This window comes from Barbatula barbatula, assembly GCF_947034865.1.
Source record: "Barbatula barbatula genome assembly, chromosome: 3".
Lineage (NCBI taxonomy): Eukaryota > Metazoa > Chordata > Actinopteri > Cypriniformes > Nemacheilidae > Barbatula > Barbatula barbatula.
Genome location: NC_136764.1, coordinates 19,819,147 through 19,846,764, shown reverse-complemented (window position 1 = coordinate 19,846,764; position 27,618 = coordinate 19,819,147). Strand labels below are relative to the sequence as shown.

Below are 27,618 nucleotides of genomic sequence, written 5' to 3'. Positions count from 1 at the left end.
CAGACAATGTGGTTCCAATAATACTGATAAGAACTTTAAGAAATAATCTTCATGAGATCATCTAGTTGAACTTTTGTGTTCAATATTAATCACATCCGTTTTAAATAAGAAATGAAGATGTGCAGCAATTGTTTCTCAACAAATGTTTCTTTAAAACAACCATCACAATGTGTTAGATTGAGGTGTTGAGACTGAATGGTGAAGGAAGGAGGCCATATGGTCACATCCCGCACATCTGTTTTGACATTTGCCAGACGTGTGAGAGTGACGTTTTATTTAAATTAGTTTCACTATATAATGTACGTAATTTTAAGCATACATTTGCGTTTATCTTGAATCCACACTATGTGGTTCACATCTAGTTTTGCAATCTGTGACCTACACCAGCAGAGGGCGTGCTTAAGTAATTGTTTTCAGGAGCAGTAGATTCGCTAACGTTTGATTTGGTTTTAGTATGTTCTCAGGTTGAAAACAAAATAAATGTTCTTATTTCAATGTTTAATATTTTATTATAATTTGAAATCATAGCTCATATCAAATAAAAGGAAATGAATCCTAAAGTAGTAAAGCAGATGTTGGTTTTGGTGAGCTCAATTCACATCAGCTTTAGAGAACATAATCTCTAAATAAAGATCTACAGTAAATACACATGATTACTGTTGCAATTGTTTGGTTGTTTATTTAAGCCACACGTTGTGTATGCGTAGCTATTTTGTACTATGACAATGTACAGTAATGTAAAACAGTCAATTTCTTAAACACATGTAAACAGATATGCAGTAAAAAGTTAAAATACATGTAGTGTTTCGGAAATTCAAGCAAAGCTTTGTGTAAACACAAAGAGATCAAGTATAAGGTCACCAGTCTCTGATTATATTTGCTCAAGAGTGAACAAAAGGCATTAGGACAAAGTGTAGCTTCATTCGCACATTTCCTGGCGTTGACCAATAAGTGCATGTGTCAAGTTGTTTATTTAGAATGCAGTTATTGTTTTGTATTTTATTTACATCTGATTCATTTACTTTTTTAAGTCAGTATGACCACTTTAAACTGCAACAAATAGCAGTTTTGCTTAATTTACGCTAAGCACAAAATTTTTATTCCTGAGTAATGTCCATTGTTATGGAAATCTACACTGGTAATTCTGAAGTGAAGGTAGCAAAGGCACTATTATATTTCAGTTAACATTACAGGTTGTGTTATTCACGATTAATATTCCAATGAAAACAGCTTGTGCAAATAGACATCTCTTGATTTTTATCTTCTGAGGTATATAAAATACTTGCAATATCTGTAAGACATAGAATTAAAAAAAATGTATGACTCCGTTAAAATAAGTAATTACGGGAATGTCACTATTGACTCTGAAAGTGGCCTTTCCAGTCTGGAATATAAAAAACTTTTAAAAGCTACCCCATTTTCCTAGAAATATTAGGTGCAAAGTTTTACAAAAACAAGAGCCTTCGCTGTAATCATTCATTAGCAGAACTTTGTGAAGTACCTCCTCCACCTATGTCTGTAGAGACCATATGTAGATAGTCTTCAGACTGCATGATGTACTCCGTCCATTCTTGACAAACTTCCTCTAAGCAGGGTCCTGTTCCACCATATTCAGGAGGGAGGATAGCTTTTGGAAAACATCCACAGAGACTCTGGGCATATGAACTACCATGCATATGAATCTATTAAGAAAAGTACAGCAGTGTTAATAGCATCAACACAGATGTTATAAACTAATGTGAATTCTCTTCAATGTCTGATATACATGTACGTAAATAGGACTGACCCGTTGTTTGATTTTGTCTGGCAGGAATGGGCGAATCATGGCAAAGACCGGACGGAAAAAAATGGGCTCATTTATCAAATGGATGCCACGGACTTTCAATGGAAACGAGTCCTATGACAGTAAAGCAGACATTTTATTCACATGATCTAAAGAGAACATCACCTTTGAATATATACTTACTGTAAGTACAGATGATATCTTTTTTGCCAAAGAAGGATTGGTCTGCAGAGCGTGAGCAAAGCACCAGCCTTGGAGATCAAATATAACTTTAAGTCCATTTTTTTGAGTCTCGCATTCTTGAACAATCAACTCTGATGTTATGAGGCTCACACGAAAAACCTCATAAGCTGTGAATTCTTTGGTGTTCCACTGACCTGGAAACAGTGATTGAAAATGTGGGATATTTAACATTTTAGTAGCAAAAACAACATTTAAAAAAATATTTTATGTGTACTTGCCAATCCTGTAGATTAAAACTCGGCTTCCAGCGTCATCTCGTGATTTCAGAACTCCATGGTAATTGTTTTGGAGAAGTCCTATGATGGATGATGGGTGCAAATCAGCAGTAATTTCAGGACATTCTCGTCTCCATTTGTGATAGTTAATCAAAAGCTGTGTATAGGAGACACAAGACATTTTCCAGAATATAGGCAAAATAGGCTATAGTATTCTCATTACGATTTATATGTAAAATCAGTTTATAGCTTTTCAAGAGAATTGTATCAGAATGGTCCTGACACACATGATGCAAACAAGAATGATACTGGTTGGCATCGTGCAATGTGAGCAAGTATACAGTATGTGTGCAATCCTGTAAAATCAAATGTCTGGACAATAACTTTGAAGTTACCTGAAAATCTTATTTGGCTGGACTGGAGATGAATTACAGTACAGTATGTTTACAATGCATGCTTGATGCCAAAAGAAAAGATGAATACAAATATCACCTATTTTTGGCTTTGGATGCCAAAGGACAGACTGTGAGATATATCTAACATCTTGTAATGTGGGGTTAAAATTGGTGTTCTTCAAATTTTGGCTAAATATAAAACACATAACTATATTTTGAGATCAAGATTTCTGCAATTGTTTATACATTAATAAAGCAATATCTTTAATGAACTGACAGTAGATAATAATGTGCTATTTGTTAACAATAAATTGATGCATAAGCTAACATGAACAAACAATGATCAATACTTATACACCATTTACTAACACATGATTAAAATCAAATTGTCACTGTCGATATTAGGTAATGCACCATGAACTAACATGAATAACTGTATCGACATGAACCAACATTCACAAGGATTCATAACTAAATTGTGAATTGTTAGCTGAAGTTGGCTAATGCAGTAAATTTACTCATGTTACCTAATAGCACCTTATTGTAAAGTGTCACCCTTTTTTCGTTATTTTTAAACGCAAGAATGTAATATTAACATGATAACTTATTTAATTATTTAACAACAGCAGAACGTATGGTTAGTCAATCAGAACCAAAGGTAAAAAACACATTGTTTCGGTTTTCAGCCAAGTCTAGAATATACTCAACATTACACACTATGACTACATTCCTTTGTGTGGCAAATCTCGCTGTGGCTTTCGAATCCTATCCTATATCAGCAAAGAGTTAAAAAGTAGCGGTGCATCCGTTCGCTGGAGTTCGGCTAATTCACAGTTAGAGCAAAGCAATGCTACAAACCTTGAGCGCCAGTTCAACATCAAAGTCTCTCGCCCTCAGAAAGCGTATCAAAAACGTTTTGGGCAAATCCAAGTGTCGAATGCTCGCTTCTGCCTTTGCTTTTTGTTTCAACTTTGCCAAGTACACTTCAATCCGACTGGAATCAATTGACAAACTATTTAAGTCTTCAATGTTTTCGACTTCGGCAGACTTCATGTCTGCGTGACCCGATCGAGTTGCATGTTCTCCTCTTAGACCAGCAGCTTACGTAAGAGGGGCAGGGAAAGAGCCGCACAAATCATGTCATCACTAATGTAGCCTATTTTTTTCACCTTTGTACATATATGCCGTTTCGTCAAACATTAACCGAGCCAGTTTGGTAGACATCTGTCTCTCTTTGCAGCACTGGGTCCAGATTTCTGTGTGACGTGAGGAATGCGCTCGTGGTCATTCCTCCAGATGTTAGGAAGTCAACGAGGGTGAACCGTTGAATTATCTTCCTGAGATAGGATGTGAGAGTAGTGCGTGTGCGTGCGTGCGTGGACCTGATAAACCCGGTATGTATGTTATATGTATCCCCACAACGATGTCAATATTCAAAATCCTTGTCCTTGTTTGGTCAGCATTAAGAAACATAGGCTAAATCACACAGAATAATATTTTTTAGAAAACCTAAAATGGATGAAGGTTTTCTCTAATGGTTAGGTTTAGGGTACACACCTGTACAGTAAAAAATCATTACGTCTATGGAATGTCCCCATAAAAGATGTAAAAAAAACTGTTTTTACTGTTGCGTTGTTTCATCTCAAAACTCATCATCAAATTCTCACTTTTGATACGTGATGGCACTTTTTTCTTCAATCGATTCGTGGCATGCTAATAATGCCATTAAGGAGCCTCGATTGATAGGCACGTATCATTGCTGACTCTGAAAGCTCAGAACTCGAGGACGCAAGAACGTCTGCATGGTGACGTCACACGCTCCCATCGTAATGCAGCGTTCGGCGCAGTTTCCATCTTTAGGCTGTCCACTGGCTCACAATTCATTTTAAGGCTGCAATATTAGCGGCGATATTATCAAGTTTGCATGACTTCACAGAGGTATGTACGCCGACTTCAAATCCTGAAATGAACGTAGATATTGAATCCGTTTCATCCATCCTAGTATAGGATGATATGCAGTCACGGTCATGATGCGGATTTACCGACAGCAGGCGTACGTTAAATCGATTTGTTTGTTTTCTGTATTCGAGCGCCTGGTTATAATAAGACACGGGGATAATTTGTTGTCTTTTGATGCTATGAAGCATATTTGGTTCTTATTTAGGCTATACTGTATATCAGTGTTGCCTGATGCTCGACGTGAACTGTCAATGTCGAACAGGCCTTGTTGGCATCATTGTTTAACTGTTATGTTTTCGATGTTTTACAGGTTGCAGAGATGCCTGACTGTATTTGATGGATGTGCAGTGTGCAGGCATTCTTCGAAGCGATTACATCACCTCTCCTCCGATTTAATTGCGCTTTGCCCCGCAGACTCGGAGTCAGAACACGGGATTCCGTTGTCATCTGATATGAACTACGCGTCCTCGCTATAGAATATGATATTAATATATGAATATCTCAAGTGTCCTTTTGAGAAAAAAATACACCTGATGGTAGAATCATGTTTGTTTTGCCTGTCGACTGTGGTGCATGTAGTATAAAAAGCTTTATTTGCCTTTTAGGCTCACGCTGTCCGTGTTCACGGTGGACCTTGATTTAATGTATTTCAATTAAGGCACGCGGTGAATGCCAACAGCGGATCCATTTCTTCAACACGTTTTAAGTTGCCTGCTTGTGCTTATGACTGAAATTAATTGCCTGCTTTAATATTTACAATGAGACCCATTCAAGTTACACGTTGTATTCTCAGCTTTTCTTATCACAGCACATTGCACAAATGTTAGGCTACTGCAAAGCAACAATAAACTAAGAAAATACAAGCTCTTGTTTAGCCATAGACACCCGTAGCCTATTACTTAATTCACAGTAATGCAGTAGCCTTTAGGATATTAAACAACATATCAGAATAGTAAAATATTTTACAATATTGTTTTTGTGGCTAAATAATATAAGAATCCTAAGAAAGTCTGCATAATGATGTGTATTTACAAACTTGTCTAATAATTGACAATGTTACCTTAAATAAATATATCTGTCAATCAAATGAAACAGCTTGCTTGGAGTGACCTTCTTAGTTGTAAGACACTGCTTCTTTTATATGATGCAAAGGCTACATATCCTTTTGCATGATAAAATCGTTATAAACATCTGCATTTGTCTGAATTTATTGTTATGAAATGTGTAATGATTTGTTATTATTAAATGTTTGTCTTGCAAAATTATAATTATATTATTCACAGTGGAGCGCTGAAGATAAAACTACGAACAAATGCTTAGCTAAAAATTCTCATTCGTGATGATTTGTGTAACTTACCTAAATGAGCAATTCTTGTACGTAATACGAATTCATATTTTTTAATCTTTTACGCACCCAGAGCCCGGATCCTCGCTGAGAGTGTGGCTAGGTCTTTGAATAATAATTCATTGACAATTAATTTACAAAGTGATATGCGCTCACCCGCATAACAGGTGTGTTTTGGGAAATTCAAGCAAGGATTTCGTACGGCAGATGGCATCCAAACCACGTTTATCGGCGTCCAGTGACACTTCGCATTAGCTACATAAAACAAATGTACTGTGTTACACATTTCATGCATTCACTCGGTACTATATGGTTTTCGATTTAACTCCAAAAGCTAAAGACTTTGCTGGGACGCACGCTTGTGAAAGCAAGGCGTCATATTGACTCGTTCATTCAGCACGAGAAGCATGTGAACGCGCCTCATGCGCTTGCACAGTGTAGGGCAAAATGGCGGACAAAACGCCAGGCGGGGCGCAGAAAGCCAGCTCAAAGGTATTTTATTGCGTTTTACTTTAAATCAATAACGTTTAAGTAAACCTTGCTTACTCGTGAAGACGAGTATGCAACAACTTTATGTTTAATAAAGTAGTGTGTTGCTTTGTGACATGCGAAATATATTGTGATGCTAACTCATTAGCAGGCTAGTTAGCTAGATATCCGGCGGCTGCACGTTTTAACATTACATTAATTGAATCAGACTAAAATCCAACTCTTTTATGTTGTATTTGATCATTTTTTCATACATATCTCAATGCTTTATATGTGACTCCACCAAAAGGCATGATACGTGTCGCTGCTGTATTAGGTTTGCGTTAACAAAGCTAACACAAGCACGTACAGAAATGATTGTAGACTTCTAGATAATATAGTGATGTAGAATTGATTGGCACACCGTTTAAAAGTATTAAAATAATTCAATTGAGAATACTTATTTTCTCCATTTATTAAACTATTTGCTCTGATAAGCTAATATGGTCATGTTCGCTAATGTTGCTAGCCACGTGAACGTTGTCAACTGAAACTATGATGCGGTGCCATAAAATATAAATCGCTACTGTAGCCACATCAGCTCCATTATCTGTCCGACTGTACCATAGTTTGGGTTACACTTATTCATTCAGCAGACGCTCTTATTCTAAGTGTCTGAAGAATAATATTTATAAATGTCTACACCTACTGTTGTGTCCCTTTGGGATCCCTTTTCTAAATGTGTATTATATCAATCCTTGTCAATGGCTACCTTACTTTCTTTTCTTGGAGTTTTCTTATTTTGTGGGCCTTTCGTTTATCTACAGTATTACTTAGTGTATTAGTGTATTACTTCTACAGTATTAATTAGTGTAATAATTAATGACTTTCATATCTTCATCCAGGCTTTATTGGAAAGTAAATTAAAGGCCTTTAGTATCGGCAAGATGGCGGTTGCAAAAAGAACACTAAGTAAGAAAGAGCAAGATGAAATAAAGAAGAAGGTGAGTACTTGAGATCAGTTTCTGCTGTCCCAAAACATTCATGAAGCAGCCCGATATTACTGACTTGACATGCATTGATGTCTGTTCGTTGTTTGAAGACATTCATGTCGTTGCTTTCCAATCTGCAACTGAACTAAATATGTCCATTATATTATAAGACAAGTTCAACTTCATTGCGCTTTGCTGTATGATTAAGGCAATCTGTGTTTTTATAGGAGGATGAAAGAGCAGCTGCAGAGATCTATGAGGAATTTCTTGCTGCCTTTGAGGGCGGAGAAGGAAAAGTGAAGACTTTTGTCCGTGGTGGCATTGCCAATGCTACTAAAGGTATGTCTGTCCTTTGCAAGTTCCTGCAATGACTATATAGTTGGTTTGTTTTATCAGATGTGTCTAGGAATCGTGGTTGAAATCTACTGATTTCAAATGACAAATGGTGTGAATACTTGTACTAATTTGTCCAGCATAGTTGTCAATAATAGTATGTTATTTTATTCTGTTATAGAGGAGGCAGCGGCTGATGAGAAGAAAGGAAAGCTTTACAAACCGAAGTCAAGAGTTTCGGAGACAAAAACGTTTTTACCTTTGGAAACTCCCCAACAGTTTTTATCAATAGACAAACGCAATGTACGTGTTTTATATTTTTATTTAAACTTTTAAAAAGTTTGTGTTTTTTTAATAGCCAATCATCTCTGTTCTCTGCCTAGGCATCAAAGAAGGGAGAAAAGGAAAAGAAAAAGAGCAACCTTGAACTCTTCAAGGAGGAACTAAAACAGTTGGTGTTTTATCTGTTATTAACAGACAATAGCACCTTCAACATATATAAGAGCGTAATTTAATCCTTCATTGTTTTGCAGGATACAGGAGGAACGTGATGAACGTCACAGGTTGAAGGGCAGAGTCAGTCGTTTTGAGCCGGTTCTCCCAGCGGAAGGACGACGATCGTGTAAGTTGTTTTGACGCATAGATTGTAGTAGGGTTTTCCCCTGTATCCCCATCTTTTCACTCATTGGAGATAGACCCAGTCAGGATTCTTCTGCTCCTGCATATCATGGCCACCCCATCAGCGTATATTCCGTAATGATGGCTTTTCTGCTTCTTTTAGCGGATGGTTCTTCACGAAGAAACCGTCCGTCCAGTGGTAATTTTGTTTTATATACTGTGTAATGCAATTATGTAACCAATTTGGGGTTTGTGACTCCTTGTGGTGCAAAGGTGATAAAAATTGATTTGCCAATCAGAACAGTTGTTTTTCTTTTCAGTTTTGGATGATTCAGCTCCTGGTTCACATGATGTTGGTGATCCAACAACTACAAATCTTTATTTAGGGAACATAAATCCTCAGGTAAATTCATATGTTATATTTTTGTTTGGTTAATTATCTATCTCTATTATAGTGTCCCATTCTGATATTTGCTCTCTATGTAACAGATGAATGAGGAGATGCTCTGTCAGGAATTTGGTCGCTATGGTCCATTAGCCAGTGTGAAAATTATGTGGCCCAGAACTGATGAGGAGAGGGCCAGGGAGAGGAACTGTGGTTTTGTAGCCTTCATGACGAGACGAGATGCTGAACGTGCACTTAAGCATTTAAATGGTAAATGTCTACCCAGCCATTAATTCTGTTAGCTCTTATTATTTGAATAAAGTCATTGATCAAGTCTGGAAATGTTGTTTATTTCAGGAAAAATGATTATGGATTTTGAAATGAAACTGGGATGGGGCAAAGGTGTACCAATTCCTCCTCACCCTATATACATTCCGCCTTCTATGATGGAGCACACCCTCCCGCCTCCACCCTCTGGACTGCCCTTTAACGCCCAGCCCAAAGAAAGGCTAAAGAACACCAATGCTCCTATGCCTCCACCTCCCAAGAGCAAAGAGGAGTTTGAGAAGGTAACTTGGCACATGTGGGACAAAAATATTTCCTTTAGCATGATAAAAAATGAAGTTAGGAGTACAGACTTTTCTAGTAATGTTTCAATATATTGTAATTTTATTTGGGGATTAAGTGCATCACCTATTGTTTTATTTTTTATTTTTCTCTCCATTGTGCTTAAGGTCTGTGTTTTTAGAATTGTGTAGTTTTGCTAAATTTAACCATATTTGTAAAATAATATAAATTACATATGTACCATGCTGATTGTACGGGTAAGTCTTTTAAGTATAGATTACTCATTGGACAATGCGTATTGTAGGCTTTGGTGCTATTCAAAGTTAGGTTAAGACGACGCAATGCATTTTGATACTGTTTGTTGAAAGAAATATGTTTGCGTTTGTAAAGAGGATCATTTAGAAAAATGTGTACAAATATATTATTGATGCATATCTTGTAGCTTTTTGTTTTATTTTCCGCTAGGGTATGTGTTCAGTCAAGTTTTAAAACCGACACGATAGAACACGTTTGTTTGTTGTAGGAGTATATTATGTTGCATTTAGTATTATGCTTGTTTCTTTTTAACAATACTCACATATATTCTATGTTTATTATCTGATGTGACTTCATATCCAGACTCTGTCGCAAGCCATAGTCAAAGTGGTTATCCCAACAGAAAGGTACATGCTTTTCTTTTTTCCAAATTCTTATGAATTGTAGAGAACTTATCCCATCTCTGTAGTTTGAATGATTGGACATATGCATGCTACCAGAGGCTGGTTTGGGTGAGCAATAGTTGAGGCCTTGCATGAAAACCAGGAAATGATCTACTAACTATACAAAATGCATATATTTTTTGAACTCGTCTACAAAGGTTCTATGTTATGCTTTCCGGGTGGCAAAATTAGCATAAGAATAAGAATTCTCTGTGTTTAAGAACCTTGTCTCTTTACCAAATGACTGATGTTATTTATATAGACCGTCATCATACATGTCTGTGGTAAGGTATAGCTGACAGTTTGGTGGTGTTAAGGTGTAATCCGATAAAGTTCATCAGCCGTGATTCATTACACAGCTACTAATTAACCAACTAAAACATTACAGAAAACACCATTACTTAGTCTCAGTTACTGATAGACCACCCCTCTGGCTATTGCTCACTTCAACTGCCACAGTAGCATGCTTCAAAAGCGACACCCAATCCCCATAGTCTCAGTGACCTTTGACATTGGCCTTGGTGAGCAGCACAAGTTGAACTGTCTGCAGCTGCGAGGGACCAGAAAAGCGTCACGGGATGGATTGGGGAAAGTATACACAATGATTGCCTGACATCGGTATGATCGGCTCCAATGCTTGTGATTTGTGTTTCAGTACATTAGAGAAACATCATCTGTTGATTTATCGACCACTTCACAAGTCAGATCAGGGACCCCAATTATTGACCCAATCCCTTAACTGACTTTAGAAGTGCTTACATGATTTTTGTCCCTCCCTATTCACGATTATCTATTTTCCAAAAACAAAATAGGTCACATAACATCACATTTAGGGGTGTCGGATGGTCCAGTTATAAGTCACGATGGCTTAGATTTTCTAGACATAGAGAGGGTTTACATGCTTTGATTGTTACAAGCTGTCACACTGCAAGTCAGTTTTAAATCTTAAAAGCTCAAAAAAGCATGTCTGTTGATTCAGGGCAAAAATGTTATGATGCATTTCATCAGATGTCATTTTGTAGGAGTAGGAGCTGTTTAGGTGATGGCGCTGAATCTGTTTCGCTTTAACTGTTTTTTTCTTGTAGGAATTTGCTCTCTCTAATCCATCGAATGATCGAGTTTGTGGTGCGTGAGGGACCCATGTTTGAGGCCATGATCATGAACCGAGAGATTAACAATCCACTCTACAGGTGGGGAATTCTATTTATTCAATAAAGTCAATGAGTCAAAAGTCGATTTTGTTAACTTTTTTTATGATCTGTGCTGGTCCTCTGAGAGTGGTCTGTAACGAAACATTGTTTTATGGGTTTGACAGATTTTTATTTGAAAATCAAGGTCCGGCTCATGTCTATTACCGGTGGAAGTTGTACACAATATTACAGGTTAGTGCTTTTACTTATGTTCTACTTTCTAGAAAAGAAAGTCCAGTTTTTACAAACACAAGGTTTATGCGTAGGGCGATTCTCCAACAAAATGGAAAACTGAGGACTTCAGGATGTTTAAGAATGGATCTATGTGGCGACCACCTCCCCTCAACCCGTATTTACACGGCGCTACTGAAGAACGTGAAGAAGATGCTGAGGATATTGATGACGGTGATGATGAAGAATCTAGCAAGAAGGGCTCCTTAAAAGACGAGTATGCATATCAACACATGTTTGTTTTGTGGTTAATTTCATGGAGACATTAACTACTCAGTTACTGTGTGGCTACCAGGCTTTTGAGTGTATGTACTGAATAGTTTTCTGTTGCAGTGAAAGGGATAGACTCGAGGAGATCCTTCGAGGTCTTACACCAAGGAAGAGTGGCATTGCTGAAGCCATGCTCTTCTGCCTCACACATGCTGATGCAGCAGAGGAGATTGTGGAATGCATAGCTGAGTCTTTGTCCATACTTAAAACCCCGCTGCCAAAGAAGGTAAGACTGTGCAAGAGAGTTAGTATTGTCACACACTTTTTGTGCATACATTTTTGCTCAGATAATTTTTTTGTCTTCAGATTGCTAGGTTATATTTGGTGTCGGATGTGTTGTATAACTCTTCTGCAAAAGTTGCGAATGCCTCTTACTACAGAAAATTGTAAGTGTCATGATTTTATTAGATTTAGTATTTTTCCAAGTACACAGTAATGTTGATAGATTTCGGTTATTTTATGTGATCATCTGTCATCCTTTTACAGCTTTGAAACAAAACTGGGTCAGATATTTTCTGACCTCAATGCTACATATAAGACAATACAAGGCCACTTACAATCGGAGCATTTCAAGGTGCGACTTCCTAGTGTTGTTACACTACTATTTGACATTTTTTTCTATCATTATGTAGAATTTCATAACTTGTTTATTTTTATCTCTACAGCAAAGAGTAATGTCCTGTTTCCGTGCATGGGAGGACTGGACAGTGTATCCTGATCCTTTCCTGATTAAACTTCAGAACATTTTCCTGGGACTTGTCAGTCTTGAGCCAGAAAAGGAGATTGTAGAGTTGATTCCAGAGGTTAGTGTGGTAGGTAATGGCTTACTTCGTTCATATAATTGGAATAGTAACATCCAAGTATTAGTCAAAAATGGTCTATTCATAGACTAAATATGGATGTTTTGTTTTATTCAGCAATTGGAGACCAGTATCGACATCGATGGTGCTCCTATTGTGGAAGAGGATGTGGATGGTGCTCCTCTGGATGATGTTGATGGGACACCCATTGATGGAGCGCAAATTGATGGTGCACCTCTTGACGACCTGGATGGAGAGCCTATCAAGGGAGTGGATGATGATCTGGATGGTGTTCCTTGTAAGATTGCTAAAAATACAAATACTTCCATTCATACTATGACTGAAGAGCCACGATAATAGAAACAGCTTTCCTATAGCTCAGTGGTAAGAGCATTGCGTTAACAACTCAAGGTTGTGGGTTGGATCCCAAGGCATTGCAGATACCTATGTATGAATGTATAGGATAATGCTATGTAAGTCGCTTTGGATAAAAGCGTCTGCCAAATGCCTTAATGTAAATGTTAATTCAAAAGATTTATGTGTAAGCTGCAAATAGAAATGTACCAAAGAAATCCATATAAAATGTCTGGAATCCTTGTTTCGCCTCATTAGTGAAACCGCATGTGTTCTTGACATTCATTTTTTCTCTTTCAGTGGAGCAAAAGCCAGGTTTTAAGGTAGCCCCATCAAAATGGGAAGCGGTGGATGGTTCTGCTTTGGAAGCTCAAGGTTAGTCCTGACTCCTTATGATGTTCATCACATAATTAACATTTTAGTTTCTTTTTCATGGATTTTGTTTCCAGAAAATGTATCATCCTCTATTTTTAGCCAGAAAACTGATATTCCTCTATTTTTAGCTGTGACCACATCAAAATGGGAGGTCTTTGATTTGCCTGAAGAATCTGAGAAAAGTAAAGAGAGGTTAGTTCTTTGAACTATATGTTTGAGTGACACCTTCTTGATAATTTCTATATCGGCAAAAAAAACATGTCATGTTCTATTGACTTAATTCACTTTGGAAATATTTTGTCACAGAACAACACATGAAACCGAGAGCAAAGACTCTCTGAAGAACTCAAGCTCTGCAGAGCAGCAGTCCTATTCTAATCCTATTAAAGAAGAATATGATTTAAAGTCTGCAAAGTTTTCTGAGACGAGTGAGGAGAAACGTGCCAAACTACGAGAAATTGAGGTATATCTAAATTCTTGTTAAACTAAACAAAAGATTAACATTTTTTAAGATTATACATTTTATTTTCTTTCCGGTTGCAGCTTAAAGTCATGAAGTTTCAAGATGAACTTGAATCTGGAAAACGACCCAAAAAGTCTGGACAGAGTATTCAAGAACAAGTAGAGCTTTATCGGGACAAGTTACTACAGAGGGTTAGTAGCAGCTATATTGTGGAATCTTATTGTTCTCACTTTTATGTTGTTTAAAGCCACAATTTTTGTCTTGTTCAGGAGAAGGAGAAAGAAACGGAAAAAGACAAAGAGAAAGAAAAAGAGAGGAAAGACAAAGAGAAATCTGATGTGTCACACAAAGAAAAGGACAAAGGAGACTCCACACCAAGCAGAAAAGAAAAGTAAGAGTAAATAAAATAAATCTGTAAAACTCTGAAGACCATCTAAGATTGTGTTAAGCAAATATACACCTGGGGCCTGTACCTTGAAGCTGGTTTAGGTGGCTAGCCAGCTATGTTTCAGTTTAGTTTGTGCCAACCCTGGGTTTTAGGTACCATGAAAGTAGCTCGGTTTTATTCGGTGTTCGTCGCCATGGTATCTTACGCTGCATGGCTAACCTGCTCCGGGGCAGGCTATGTTCCGGATTCGAGATCTTAGACTGAAGTTTGACCAATCAGCTGTGAGCAAAGAAACATATAGGTGACGTAACTGACTCACAGTGCGTGTTAGAATGGCTAGTTATTTTTTATACTGTTTAATAAAATAAAAAAATATAAATATATATTACAAATATAAAATCAAATATTGGTTACTATATAGGTAAAATCTGATTTTACAGATTTGCTGGCTTTCTCTTACACTCACATGAAATTCAATGTACTTACTTATATTCCACTTTTATTGTATCACGTGTATTTGCATTGCATTTTTTACATTCTTGTCTGTGGTGCAGAACATCTAGGAACACTTTCAGTTTCACTGTATTAGGACATTTTTCTTTGTCCTGATCCGTAGTTTTTATTAAGGCTTCAATGCAATGACTGACCCTGGTTAATGGCGCAAAGTCTATTAAAGGTAGAGGCTTATGCATTCTGTTGTAAAAGCAGGCCGTTTTATTAAGTGTAATTCTTATATTTTCTTCCGCTTCTCTGTGTTGCAGAACACACCGCTATTTTATAATTCTGAGCTCCGTTGTCTTTCTGCAAAAAAATAAACTAGTTTTTTTTTTTGCAGAGCATCATATCAGACTAAAAATTTTATTTTTGGGGCAACTTGTTTGACATGCCCATAAGTACACGGTGCATGTTTCATTGATGTTTCATTGATTGAGTTTACAATGCAGAAGCGGTGCGTGTCATTTGCCTGTCAAATTAGCCGTTTACAGGTTTAACAAATGTGTACATAAGTTCCGAAATATATGAGAATGAAATGTAAGGTTAACTTGCTTCTGCTGCCTGAATGGATGTTTTTTGTCCGCACGCAGGTTAAAATTGCAATATGCGGGAGCTTCAATGAACATTTTTTGTAATATTTCTGTACCCGTGCCTTACTTAAAAAAAGTTGCCCGCAAGGACACGGACCCCTTGTAGTTCCACCGAGGACCCCGCGGATCCTGTTTGCCCTACAGCACTACAGTAAATGTGTGTACTATATAGTCGTTTAACTTGCGTTAGTATTAATGCAGCAACACTGTCTGTTATTCCTCTCCCTCCCCTCAGAAAACGAAGACACAGCCCCTCACCCAGCCCCACCCGAAGTAGCAGCAGTAGACGTGGCAGGTCGCCATCACCACGCTCCGAGCGCTCTGAAAGATCCAATACGAAAGACAGCTCTAGATCTTCCTATAAAGACTCTCCTAGAGACAGTAACCGCAAATCATCAAAACGGTATACACATCCTTTTCCTCATAGTTCCAGTTTTTTGTGTCTCCACAGAATTGTTGCCAGACGGAGATGTTAATCGGTTTTATTTATCATTTTAGGTCTCCTTCACCGCCAAGAACGCCCAGAAGGTCACGCAGGTCCAGGTCGAGAACACCCAAAAAATCCTCAAAGAAATCAAGATCTCCGTCACGATCGCCTCACCGCTCTCACAAGAAATCCAAAAAAAGCAAACACTGAGACTACTGGCTTTTATAAAGAATATGTCTGCGTGTTCTTTTGTGCCTCAATTTTGTCCTGTAAATCACTGTGGGAGACATTCTCTCTTTCGCACCCTCTTTTTGAAGCATTGGCACAAAAAAAACGTGTTCTCAAGGGTAATCTATTGGGTGTTTTATAATGTCATTTAGGAACTTCCTTTGATGTTGAGAAAAGAATGGCTGCATTGAGGGTTAAGTCCCCCATCAAGGTGAAAACAATTGTCTTATTTTTGTCATGGTTTTTAGATCCCTTGAAACTGACTTAAATTAAAATAGTGTACGTTTCAGTTGTATAGATATTTGCTTTTCAATAAAGACCGTTGTACGTGATGGCTCTGACCTTCTAATATTTTTTGCACTTGCAGACATAACAATGCATGTTATTTGAAATACGTAATCGCGATGACGATATCAAATCGATGTTTGCAAATTATTTTGTTTTGCAATGGATTTATTTTTAAAACCAGGTTTGCGTTGAGAGACGTCACAGCGCACGCGCAGAGAATTTGCCCTGCAAATCTCGCGATATCTTCACAGCGCCACAGTCCACAAACAAGGAAGCGTCTTTACACGACGTTTATTTCACAAAAATGAGCGCTGTACGGTCCTGCGTGATTTTTATGAGCTATTTCTGCGTAATTGTAAGCACCTCTGGATCTTCCGATGTGTTTGATGGTGTTTTGGGAAACACGGCGTCTTGCCATAAAACATGTCAAATGACCTACAGTTTGCACACTTATCCGCGGGTAAGCGTGAGCTTTACCGAATACCGATATATACAAACATTCAACCAGCTGTTTTTCATTACGACAATGCAAACGTATTAACGCTGTGGAGTTGTTTTATGTATTTGTAAGAGATATTGCAGAGAGTTAATAACGTGAACTGACGGTGGTAGCATGGAAAGTGCAGTCGTATGTTTATTTTTGGCCTGTTTGTTTTGGTAGGAAGAGGCTCTGTACGCTTGTCAAAGAGGATGTCGTCTCTTCTCCATTTGTCAGTTCGTGGGTGACAGCAAGGATCTCAACGAAACCAAATCAGAATGCGAGTCGGGTAATATCAGTGTTGCCCGTGTGAAGTCGTTTGTCTCTCAAAGTCCATTATAATTGTAATTGTTTTATAAACACTTCCGTCTCTTTATCTTCCCGCAGCGTGTCGCGAGGCCTACACCCAGTCAGAAGAACAGTATGCGTGCAATCTTGGGTGTCAGAGTCAACTCCCATTTGCAGAGCAAAGAATGGAAGAGGTATTGTGAACAAAGCCTTTGACTCTTCTGTACAACCCAGTAAACGCTTCTTCCCAATTCCCACATATACGTTTTTTCTTTTGTTTTGCATGGGAAGTTGTTGACTATGATGCCCAAAATCCATCTTCTATACCCGCTGACTTTGGTGAGAGGTTTTTGGGAAGACATGATGAGCCAAGCCCACAGCTTTATCACCTCATCATGGACATTTTATCTACAGGCAGATGATGGCAAAGTATTCATTTTACAGGTAATGTTTGTTTATAAGATGCTGATGTATTCTTAGGGATGTATGACTGCAGTGATGCATGCATGACTGCAACTGATTACGTTTGATGTTTTTCTTATCAGTCTGGGCCGCAAGTTCAGTTTATCCCTCAGCTGGAATTTCAGAGCGAATCAATAGAGACAGAGCAACAGAGCACCTGTAAGCACATCACTTCTGCTTCTCGTTTGTTCTGGGTCAATCATTTTCAGATGTTATACATAATAATGGTGTGTTCAGGAAACTGTCATAATTATTTGTTTAATTTAGTTGGTGCCAGAAGTGGTGTAGACAGCACTTTTATCAACATAAAAATACTGTTTCAATCTCTAAAACATTGATACTGGTCCCATTGTGTTTTTAAAGTAGCTCAGGAAATAAACAACCCTGTTTATAAAGACTATGCAATGACCTTCATTCAAGAGAGAGACAGAGACATGTTCGCTGATAAAAGAAACCCTGACGATGACTACAATCTTTTGAGCTGTTTCTCAAGGTTGGTCACTTCTTTATCTGTATAGTAAGTCCTATTGTTCTGGGATTTTTCTTAAATATTCATATGATCTTTTTTAGGAACCCTTGGCTGCCTGGCTGGATTCTGACTACCACTTTGGTTCTGTCTGTGTTGGTTTTAATCTGGATTTGTTGTGCCACAGTGTCCACTGCTGTTGAGCAGTATGTTCCTGCTGAGGTAAAACGCATCTCGCTTACCAACTTTGTCATAGAGGGGATTTACACCCCATATAGCTGTGAAAGAAATTGCCAACTAAGCAAAAATCAATTGAATAGATGATCCATTCACTGGGTATATCTGCTACTATGTGTGTTAACAGGGGCACCAAAATGAGTTTCGATTTTAAATGGGTATATGTAGTCAAATTCTTTTTAATTACCACCATTGAACAACCATAAAGTGTCCAATAGTTTTTGTATCAATTTTGAATGGTTTATTGATTTATATATTATTATTTTATGATTTAATTTACTTTTCTCTGAAAAATTGGCTTTAAAAGTGTCAACACCACTTGATTTGATACTTATGGTGTGTTCATATATGCCATGTTTGGTTCAAACGAACTCTGGTGCGATTTGTTCGGTTTACCGTTTATTTGTGGAAGTGTGAAAGTTGCCACCCAAACCCCGGTGCACACCAAATAAGCAGGCCGAGACTGTTGAAAAGAGTCTCGGTCGAACGAACTCTGGCACTGTTCGATTGAAATATGAACGCACACGGACCAAAGGCAATATGCTGCCCGAAATTCAAGTGATTTGGTAATATAAAGGAGTGATTATAAGATCTGTAACAGGCGAATTCCTGGTGCTGTTTTGACTGCTTTAAACACAACCTGGGGTTTGAATGATAGAATGATATGAACAGACCCTTAGCAACGGACACCCAATTAAAAACTGAACAGCGCTTGCCTCATTTCACAAGCTCACAGAAACTCAGTGTAAACAATCCTTTGAATTCTTTATTTATTTGAGCAAGTAATGTCTTAGGAAACTTAAAACAGCCAAAAAGGATTTGCGAGGCGTCATTTTTTTCTGGATGCGGAACAACAGGGTATTTGGGTATTTAAAGTGACCACATAGTATATTTATGCAGTCAGTTTGATGCTGCAGTATTTATCCATTCATGACTGTTGACACCACAAATAAGAATGTTAACCCAATTGAGGTAACTCTTATTTATTTTTTTGTCCAGACCAAAAGAACCAAACTTCAAATATGAACGCACCCTTAAATAAAGCAATGAAATTCATACATTTTAAAGTATGCTTTAAAATTGTATATTTGTATCATATATATAATTTATGTATTTTGTGGTGATCCATCTTGACATTTAAGAGAATATACAGTATTTGTGATGCTATTGTAGCTAGCCATTAAGAAATTCACCTGAAAGACAATGTCTGATCTGGGATTTTTCACCTTTGTTTCAACAGAAACTAAGCATAAATGGGGACATGGAGTACATGAAGGATCAGAAACTGGTCCCTTATTTGCAGTCATCTCTGGTCATTATAAGATCTCCTGGAGAGGAGGGGGAGCAGGAAGCAGGACCCCTTCCATCAAAGGTCAACCTGGATCGGTCTAACATTTAAAGACCACTGAAACCACAGAGGAGAAATGTCTGGAAATGGGGGGTCTTTATGCTTATGAATAAGTCTTATAAATAGATATCTGGTCTCCTCAGTCAAAAGTGTGATTATTGTTTCAAACTCACTACTATGGATTATGTTTCTCCTTTTTTAAATTTGAAAGGCGTGGACTATTGGGAAATATTTAGTCTGTTTTGGCACTTTAGAGGCATTACGTCAGAATGAAGCCTCTGTAGGATCTCAGTTTTCCTTGAGTGTTTACAACCCTTTTGTAAAGATTATTTTTGGTATAATCATTAACAGCTTGTGATTTGTGTTGGTAAAACGGTAAAACATTTTAATATTTTGATTTCTGTTAAAGGTACTTATTACTCTTAAAGTTATGGTGTGTGCAAAAAATCTTGAACGGTCATAAAATCATAGCAAAGTCAATTTCAGGGGATGTAAATGAGAATGTTTCACAATTTTTCTTAATACTGTTAATAAACAACCTTAAAAAAATCTGTTCGGTGTCCTGTAAACAATGTAATTGATAAGTTTTTTCAACAGCACAAGTGTTTTGTCATTTGTTCAGAATGGACAAAACGGATGATACTTGTAGACACATCAAGGCAACAGAGCTATTATGTACAAATGCTGAGGTTGTTACAGTTTATATCTTGTAACACACTTCAGAACTTTAACATGGGCTTCTGAAGACCATCTCAATTTATCTGGACACAACTAATGTATATTCACAGTGCACATAACAAGTGACTTCTCAAAATGAATTTGTATTGTGTATGACTATGTTGACCCTAAGACACCAATGAAGCCTTGACAGGAATTACAGAAAACAATTTTAATTGTGAAAAATGCAAATTAAAAGCATTTCAATGTCTTTTTCCTCATAGAGGAATGCATTGTTGACACATATTTAGGATGCCTGTTGTCACTTAGTAACTATTTAACAGATCCAAGTCCTCAGCAGATAAAGTTGACAGAGACTGGCGCTTTGCGAGAGGAATTATCCTTTGTTGTTCTTCCTCCCCTGACAGTCTCCTCTTCTTGCCCTTCTGTACAGAAGCAACAGTTGTGGAATGTGTGTTGTGTTCTACTGAAGAAATGCCAACACATGGATCAAGCTTATAAAAGTGAACCAGCACTTTGTCTTCATTTTTGACATCATTTGTCCCAGACAAGGAGTTTAATGTCTCACTAACAAACTTTTCCCTTCCATCTAAAAACAAATATAATAACCCAAATTAAGAAGAATAAAACACTCATGTTTGGAGTTTTGATAGCTGAAGTATTATCAACACAATTCAACATTTGTTATAATGCGAAATATACAAAAAAGATTATCTCACAGAAACGCAGAGCATTTGTTTTTGGCTGGTCTTCTTTCTTTGGTACTTCTGAAGCTGTGATTTCCCATTGGTTTATGACCTTATTGAAGATTTTAATACAATTTAGAGCGGAGGGAGCCCCTTTACATTAAATCTTTACATGAGCAACAATACACAGATATGGATTTTTCGTGTGTGTACGTTACCTGTTCAGCCCAGCCCTCTGTATTGCATTCAGAGTGAGTAAACTCCTTTAAAGGCGTTTCTGAGAGAACCATTCCCATTTTTCTTCTGAAGAATCCTTTCAATGTCACGTTAAGCTAAGAGAGATTTAAGAACTCTATTAAAACTTCCAAGAAACCAGCAGAAAGGTAATTAAACTATTTAACTATATATTAACTATATGTTACATGTTTAATTGTGTTACCTTTACATTTGTCCTTGATATGTCTAGTTTTTTAAGCAATGGAAAGCATGTTAGATATCCAAGACCTTTCTCTGTGATGGGATTCTCTGTTTCAACATCAATAGTGGTGCAAAAGTGTAAGTTACCATTAACTCTAAATTCAACCTGGTTTTAGACACCTGTTATTTTTTTATGTAATATGTAGATTTTTGACTGTAAATCTGTCACAAACATACCAGAGAGGTCTAGAAGCTGCAAGTTACCAAGGCCTTTCTTCATGACCCTGATTGGTACAGTCAATCTCTGCACGCCTGCATCAGAAAGGCGGTTTGCACCCATGAAAAGCTTCACTAGACTGCAGAAACAAGAATATGCAATAAATAAATCTGCTATTGTATAATTGAATGTACACGGTAAAAGAACAGCGCTCTTACCTAGCCAGAGCCTCAGAGGTTATGTATTTTAAAATGTCATGACTGTCACCTAATCTGCATCCATAGAGGTCTAGGCTTTCCAGACTATGAAACTGTCTTATCTCTCCCAATCTTTCAGATATCAAAAGATGCCTGAGAAAAAATAAGAGATTTCTCATCGTGGCATTATATAGACTATTTAGCCTATGTGTAAGCAGATCACTAGATTGACACATTTGTTTTGCTTGTCATTTCAAGTTCGTACCTATTTCTCAAACATAGTGATTTTAGCACCAGTCCTTCGTAGGCTTCACAGAAAAGCTGCAGTGCTCTGGGGGCAGTTTGAGGGTCGGTGAACTTGTGTCTCTCTTCAGCCGCCGCGAACAATTTATCAGCCATTTGCTCAGGAAAACCGACCAGTGAATCGACATGCTCAATGTGATCAGCAATGAACTGCAACGATATATCAAACAAAGATTTAACCGTGTACCGCAGACTTCCCTCTTCGTTGTAGGTAAAGATGAAATGATCGCTTCTCTTTCCATCGCCAGCTGGTGGTAAAGTGTCAATGCACAGTTTAAAGGAGAGTCTGTGCTGCTGCGGAGCATCTGCGTTTACACAACGCAGCTCTCCTTTCTCTCGCACATAAACAGCTCCATAGTCATTGTTTAAGTACATCCTTAAGTACAGGCTCTCAGCTCAGTGAATAAACTATGAATTATTATCTTAAATGTTGACTTGGCTATTTGATTAAAGGGTATAATCACAAGAATGTAGTCAAGTAAAAAAGAAATAATGGATTTTAAAAGCGTCGCGAAAGCCGAGAGAAACGTCAACAGGCGACATACCAAAATAAAAGTCTTTACATAAAGACATAAATCACATTCAAAACGGTTTAATTTTTCACAATTGTTAGAATTATTCGATAGATAGTAACAGTCAATTTTATTCAGTTTTCTCTATCGCTAACCTGTTTTCAAAACCGTAGACATATATATAATCATTAACCACCTAAGAAATATTTTTGAGTAATTTAAGACTTTTATTATATACTTTTTTAAGCTTATTTCCGCGTTTTAAGTTCGCACATTTAAAACAAAGTTGTAAATCCTTTCCGTTAGTGAGTGGACCACAACGATGTTGTAACTGGCGATATTTTAGTCTTTTGACTGTAGTTAAATGCGTGTAAAGTAATTTAATACTTTTCTATACTTACAAAACAATTGTCAACAAACTGCAGTGTTGTTTTGTGTTGGGTGATTGATGATATCCGCATACGTCCGACTGTCAACAACTTCTCTCATACATGCAGTACACATGACCAGGACACCGTGTACAGTGGTAAATCCTCAGCTTTAATAAATCGTACTGAATACAAGTCGTATTTCTTGGCTAACGGGTATATGATGCTTTTATTGACAGAACACGTACATTTGTGATGGCGCGCAGTGATTTTCACCTTGAGTTTCAAGGCAAGTTACTGATCTTTATCAACCATTATCTGAAATAATTTGATCTCAAATAAGATATTCGATTTTTTTCAGAATTTGATGATGACACAACAGTGACGATTGATGATCCCATTCATTCTCGAAAACAACGAAGGGCTGAAACTGACTTTCTAGAGGACGAAACTGATCCTTTGAACGAAGATGACAAAACTGAGGTAAATTAATCACATTGATATACATTTTTCCAAATAGCAGGTGAACTCCAATCATGTTTTGCTTTTTCATACAGTTTCTGTCTGATCAAAGGAAAAGTGCACCTTTCTGGACATTTGAGTACTACCAAATGTTATTTGATGTGGACAGTCATCAGGTAAACCACTTGAACTTTACTGCCCCAGTCACCAATCACACTACAATTAATGTAAACATTTAAAGCAAACATGTATATATATCGGATGTGCAGTATCGGATGTGTCAGTAATGTGATCATTAAGATTTGTGAGTTTTTTTCATGTTCTTTTAATCCACCACAATTCCCACATATAAACTGTGAATGTTGTGTAATATTGTGATAATGATAACTACATGCAAGACAAGACTTAAAAATGTATTTGTTAAATTCGGTTTATTTGTGCATAGGTAAAGAACAGAATAGTTGGTTCGATTTTACCATGGCCTGGAAAAAACTTTGTTGAGGTCTATTTACGGAGTAAGCCGGACCTGTATGGTGAGTATGACATTATTTGAGAAAATGAAGAATAGCGATTTTGAAAAGGTAAATGCGTTGATCTCTTTTGTTGTAGGACCTTTCTGGATTTGTGCAACTCTTGTTTTTGCCATCGCTATTAGTGGAAACATGTCCAGTTTTCTCAAGCACCAGGGTCAGCCAGAATACAAATATGTGCCAGACTTCAGGAAAGGTAAACATATGTTTTTCTTAATACATTTAACATAGTTTTTAAGCTCATACAAATGCTATAAATAAAATAAGCGTTGTATAATAATATAAACATTTGTATCTGTATTTATATTGCAAATAAAAGAGTGAGGGATGTTATTACATTTTTTTATGTGAACACAAGTTAAAATATAATAATATTGTTATTTAAAAAATGTAAGAACCATTTATGTCATCATTTCCAAGTAACCATGGCGGCTACAGCAATCTACAGCTATGCATGGTTAGTGCCATTAGCTTTGTGGAGTTTTCTTACCTGGCGGAATAGAAAGACCACAAGTCTTGTGTCCTACTCGTTCCTGCAGATAGTCTGTGTGTATGGATACTCACTCTCTATTTATATTCCTGCTGTGGTGAGTAATTTTCACCAATACTTATTCTGTGCATAATGATGAATATATGCACCGATAAAATTGAATTGAAATTCTCTTGTCATTACACTGAAGTTACATCTTACTAACCTGTTTGTGAAAACAGATACTGTGGATAATACCAAGTGAAGGGTTGAGGTGGTGCTCCATTGTGGTAGCTTTGTGTCTCTCAGGGTCCGTGCTGGTAATGACATTCTGGCCTGCCACCAGAGATGATAAACCAAGGATTAACATTGCAGTTATGTCCACCATTGTGATTCTACACGTCCTTCTTGCAGTTGGTTGCAAGGTACGTTAAGAAACTTTATGCGTTATAAATTACTGTGTTCATCATTTAGCATTCAGACATTAACAATTCAACCTGAGCATCTAAATCAAGTTACACTTTTTTGCATCTGATGTTGTACATGTTTAACATCACAATTTTGTGCACTGCTTATTGCGGTGTTAATGGATCAGACTTGCTGGTGTCAGATGTGTTTTCCCATTAGAGGATTATGTTCATGGTATTCTTGCCAGTCTGTGAGCAGAACCATATCCTTATGGCTATCACGTGCCATCAATTACATTGATTCAATTAGAGAATGCCGTGTTAGCGGAGTTTAAAGAACAAAAAGTGCTGTCTGAAAGATTTGTGCTCTCCTTCTTTTCTTTCACACAGGCATGTTTTTTCAGTACCTACGAGACGGAATCAACCGATGATCATAAAGGCTCGTTCAGCGCGACCAGCACTTTGTTATTCACAAAAGCAAATTAAACTATAGAGGCCATTGAAAAAAAATTATTTATTGGTGTAGCACTCTCTATGTACTTGGACTTGTGCTGTTTATGTGTAGTATAAGGCAATTTAGCACAAAAATGAACATGCGGGCGCTGGTCTAGATAAGACAACTATCTTTTTATTATTAGCTGTACTGATGTGAAAATAAGACATTGAAACTGTGATGGTGTTTCCACGTTAACATAAGACAAGACTTCCTGTACATAATCTCTGCTCCTGCAATGGTTATTCTTCTGTAATTGTAGCCTCTCCTGTTGCCTTATTAGACAGAATCAGGTATCTTGATAATGAACGTGTGAATTGTTTGGATATCCCTACATTTTCTAATATGTGTTTAAAGATGTTAAGGTTTAGCCCTAATTTGAACATTGTTTTGTTTGTGAGCATATAATCATTTGCAGCATTTTTCTGATTTGCAGTTTGTTCGACTGAGGTTAAGACACATGTTACTGTACTGTCACCAAGTAAAAGATAGAGGTGTTTTAAATATTTATGTGATAATTGAGCTTGAGATTGTTTTCAAGAGGGTCCATCTCCTATTTCTAACACTTTGAAACGTGTACTTGTATTTGGCATGTTTTAAAGTACAAGAAACTGCATCAGGATGAAGTGACGGAATAATAATGTAAATGAGCGTAATTAAGAATAGACACATTGATTGATTACCTACTTAAGTTTTAATGAAGCTGACAGCCACAGTTAGAGCGCAGAAATCAACAAACTGTGGAACAAATTTCGACACCGAAATGTTGAACATAGGCTAACCGTACAAGGTTTTTTCCAGATCTCATTGTCTCAGTGATTAATGGTGGCATTGATAGTGACACCACGTGGTTTTGGTAGAGAGTATAATTTCATTCAGGATGCACCAACAAAGGTTTATTGTCATAGATAGATTTTATCTTGTCTTTGATGCCGGGATCTGATACAGTGCAAACGTTTCATATATCTCTGTCTACCATCACCAGTGCACTTTAAACCTTTTATTAATCACATTCATTAAAATGAAATTGAAAGAAAAATGTTATTCAAGTTGGCACTGTCTTTATGAAACGGCTCGGCTGCATTTTCCAAATTAACAAATTTTGTGTCACTTGAAACTGTGCCAGTGTGTGGTGTGTCCTAATTAATGGTCATTCTAGCCTTAGCTTAGAGTTACACTGATGTTCACTCCCAAACCTATAACCTTTGCGGAGACATGTCAGATCCGTCTCAGAAGTCACTGTGGCGCAGTTTGTCATTGCACAGTGGATTACAAATAAAGCAAATTTATTTGGGGACTCTTATGCATCTGTTGGCAGTATTATTTTACGAGTTGCCTGATTTGACTACAAATGGAAAACTTGATTGAGGAGCCCTTATCCCAACCTGTATCAAGGACGCATTCGCATTTTCAGCGTTGCATTTGAATGAGCAAATAAAACATGGCTGGGAAAGGGGAAAAGGTATCCAAGTACGAAACGCTGAAGCTTTTAGAAAAGTGCCGAAGGGAAAGGGACGATGCTTTGCAGCGCGAGAACGCGATGAGGGAAAAACTGAGACAATACGAGTCGAGAATGAGATCGACCGAAGCGCTCAAGCCGAAACTGAAGCAACTAACTCTGGACAACAAGGAGCTTCGTAAGCACGCGAAGACTCTGAGGGCTGAAATCGGGTTAGAGTCGAGTCCGAAATTTTTCGGCAAAACGACCAAGGACGTAATAAATGATCTGCACGAGAAAGAGCGTGAATGCAGCTCGCTTGTTGAAAAGGCTGGGAAGTTAAGTTTGACTATTGATGAACTGACGTCTGAACTGGCCAACACGGTGACTTCAAAGACACTACTGGAAGACCAAGTACATTCACTGCAACAAAACCTGAAAGACATGACAAATAATCAGCGACGTCTGTTGAAGTTATGGGAGGACAAGAAGGCTCAACGCGAACAGCTGTCCTTGCCCGCGATACCCCAGAGACCCGGGCAAAAGCCGGTGGTGCATAAAGGCGTCCAGACTGACATGTCTATAAATTCAACACAGATATTACCCACAAATGCATTTGAGACCAAGACGCGTCGGGACATGGATAAAAGCAGAACCAACTTGGAGAGACGCAGCATCACGTTAACAAACGTCACCCATCGAGAGAAAAATGCTTTGATTCAGAACGGGGCGAAAGGAATACACAACTAAGAATTATTTAATTCATTATTTTAGTGTTTGCCTGGACGATACACGTTTGTCTCTTTATGCATAATCTAGGTGTACAATCATTTTACATTCATATTGCAGCATTAAAGGATTTCTCAGAGTTGTTTATTTTGTGTAGCTACTCACATTATTACTGTACTTTTATAAATAAATGTTTGATGCAATGTACATAAGCTATGTATAATGAGTTACTCGTGTTTAACATTAAAATAATCCATTCATTGTTCATTCTATCATCTCTTGAATAAGAAGGTCATCAATTTGATGTTTAATTGTAACGTATTAGATTATATT

General features: G+C 37.4%; 6 protein-coding genes across 11 annotated transcripts; 4 read left to right on the top strand and 2 right to left on the bottom strand.

Moving 5' to 3' along the window:
* Positions 1–492: 492 nt before the first annotated feature.
* ttpa (tocopherol (alpha) transfer protein) lies at positions 493–3,858 on the bottom strand. The gene is made up of 5 exons (XM_079453248.1): positions 3,495–3,858; positions 2,245–2,398; positions 1,967–2,160; positions 1,787–1,897; positions 493–1,682 (listed from the first exon to the last, which is right to left on the bottom strand). Exons 1-5 carry the CDS (start codon positions 3,687–3,689, stop codon positions 1,473–1,475), a joined length of 864 nt encoding a protein of 287 aa, XP_079309374.1. The 5' UTR covers positions 3,690–3,858; the 3' UTR covers positions 493–1,472.
* A 2,209-nt stretch (positions 3,859–6,067) lies between these two features.
* Positions 6,068–16,144, top strand: u2surp (U2 snRNP-associated SURP domain containing). Of its 5 annotated transcripts, none has more exons than XM_079453243.1 (26): positions 6,068–6,432; positions 7,314–7,412; positions 7,628–7,739; positions 7,915–8,036; positions 8,117–8,184; positions 8,267–8,355; positions 8,515–8,550; positions 8,672–8,754; positions 8,841–9,006; positions 9,094–9,305; positions 9,922–9,965; positions 11,087–11,191; positions 11,317–11,383; positions 11,458–11,639; positions 11,756–11,918; positions 11,999–12,078; positions 12,179–12,266; positions 12,358–12,504; positions 12,610–12,790; positions 13,147–13,221; positions 13,350–13,413; positions 13,528–13,684; positions 13,765–13,875; positions 13,954–14,075; positions 15,393–15,560; positions 15,656–16,144. In XM_079453243.1, exons 1-26 carry the CDS (start codon positions 6,388–6,390, stop codon positions 15,792–15,794), a joined length of 2,925 nt encoding a protein of 974 aa, XP_079309369.1. In that variant the 5' UTR covers positions 6,068–6,387; the 3' UTR covers positions 15,795–16,144. The 5 variants fall into 5 exon arrangements, with proteins under 5 accessions (XP_079309369.1, XP_079309370.1, XP_079309371.1 ...); XM_079453244.1 differs by having other exon boundaries at positions 6,095–6,432; positions 12,358–12,495; XM_079453245.1 differs by lacking the exon at positions 9,922–9,965 and having other exon boundaries at positions 6,332–6,432.
* A 162-nt stretch (positions 16,145–16,306) lies between these two features.
* On the top strand, positions 16,307–20,341 carry tmem59 (transmembrane protein 59). 2 transcript variants are annotated; one of them, XM_079451797.1, is made up of 8 exons: positions 16,307–16,560; positions 16,762–16,867; positions 16,966–17,060; positions 17,158–17,310; positions 17,412–17,487; positions 17,695–17,821; positions 17,899–18,016; positions 19,272–20,341. In XM_079451797.1, the coding sequence occupies exons 1-8, from the start codon at positions 16,405–16,407 to the stop codon at positions 19,428–19,430; spliced, it is 990 nt and encodes a 329-aa protein (XP_079307923.1). In that variant the 5' UTR covers positions 16,307–16,404; the 3' UTR covers positions 19,431–20,341. The 2 variants fall into 2 exon arrangements, with proteins under 2 accessions (XP_079307923.1, XP_079307922.1); XM_079451796.1 differs by having other exon boundaries at positions 17,692–17,821; positions 19,272–20,172.
* On the bottom strand, positions 19,989–22,435 carry lrrc42 (leucine rich repeat containing 42). The gene is made up of 7 exons (XM_079451795.1): positions 21,840–22,435; positions 21,596–21,727; positions 21,398–21,516; positions 21,183–21,268; positions 20,962–21,075; positions 20,777–20,855; positions 19,989–20,646 (listed from the first exon to the last, which is right to left on the bottom strand). Exons 1-7 carry the CDS (start codon positions 22,250–22,252, stop codon positions 20,363–20,365), a joined length of 1,227 nt encoding a protein of 408 aa, XP_079307921.1. The 5' UTR covers positions 22,253–22,435; the 3' UTR covers positions 19,989–20,362.
* Positions 22,436–22,455: 20 nt separating this feature from the next.
* Positions 22,456–27,549, top strand: yipf1 (Yip1 domain family, member 1). The gene is made up of 9 exons (XM_079451793.1): positions 22,456–22,915; positions 22,997–23,046; positions 23,119–23,240; positions 23,315–23,395; positions 23,665–23,752; positions 23,829–23,945; positions 24,170–24,336; positions 24,461–24,643; positions 25,016–27,549. The coding sequence occupies exons 2-9, from the start codon at positions 23,013–23,015 to the stop codon at positions 25,109–25,111; spliced, it is 888 nt and encodes a 295-aa protein (XP_079307919.1). The 5' UTR covers positions 22,456–22,915; positions 22,997–23,012; the 3' UTR covers positions 25,112–27,549.
* On the top strand, positions 26,560–27,306 carry LOC306891500 (uncharacterized protein; the record flags this gene model as incomplete). Its single annotated transcript, XM_079451794.1, has 1 exon — positions 26,560–27,306. One exon carries the CDS (start codon positions 26,560–26,562, stop codon positions 27,304–27,306), a length of 747 nt encoding a protein of 248 aa, XP_079307920.1.
* Positions 27,550–27,618: the final 69 nt, after the last annotated feature.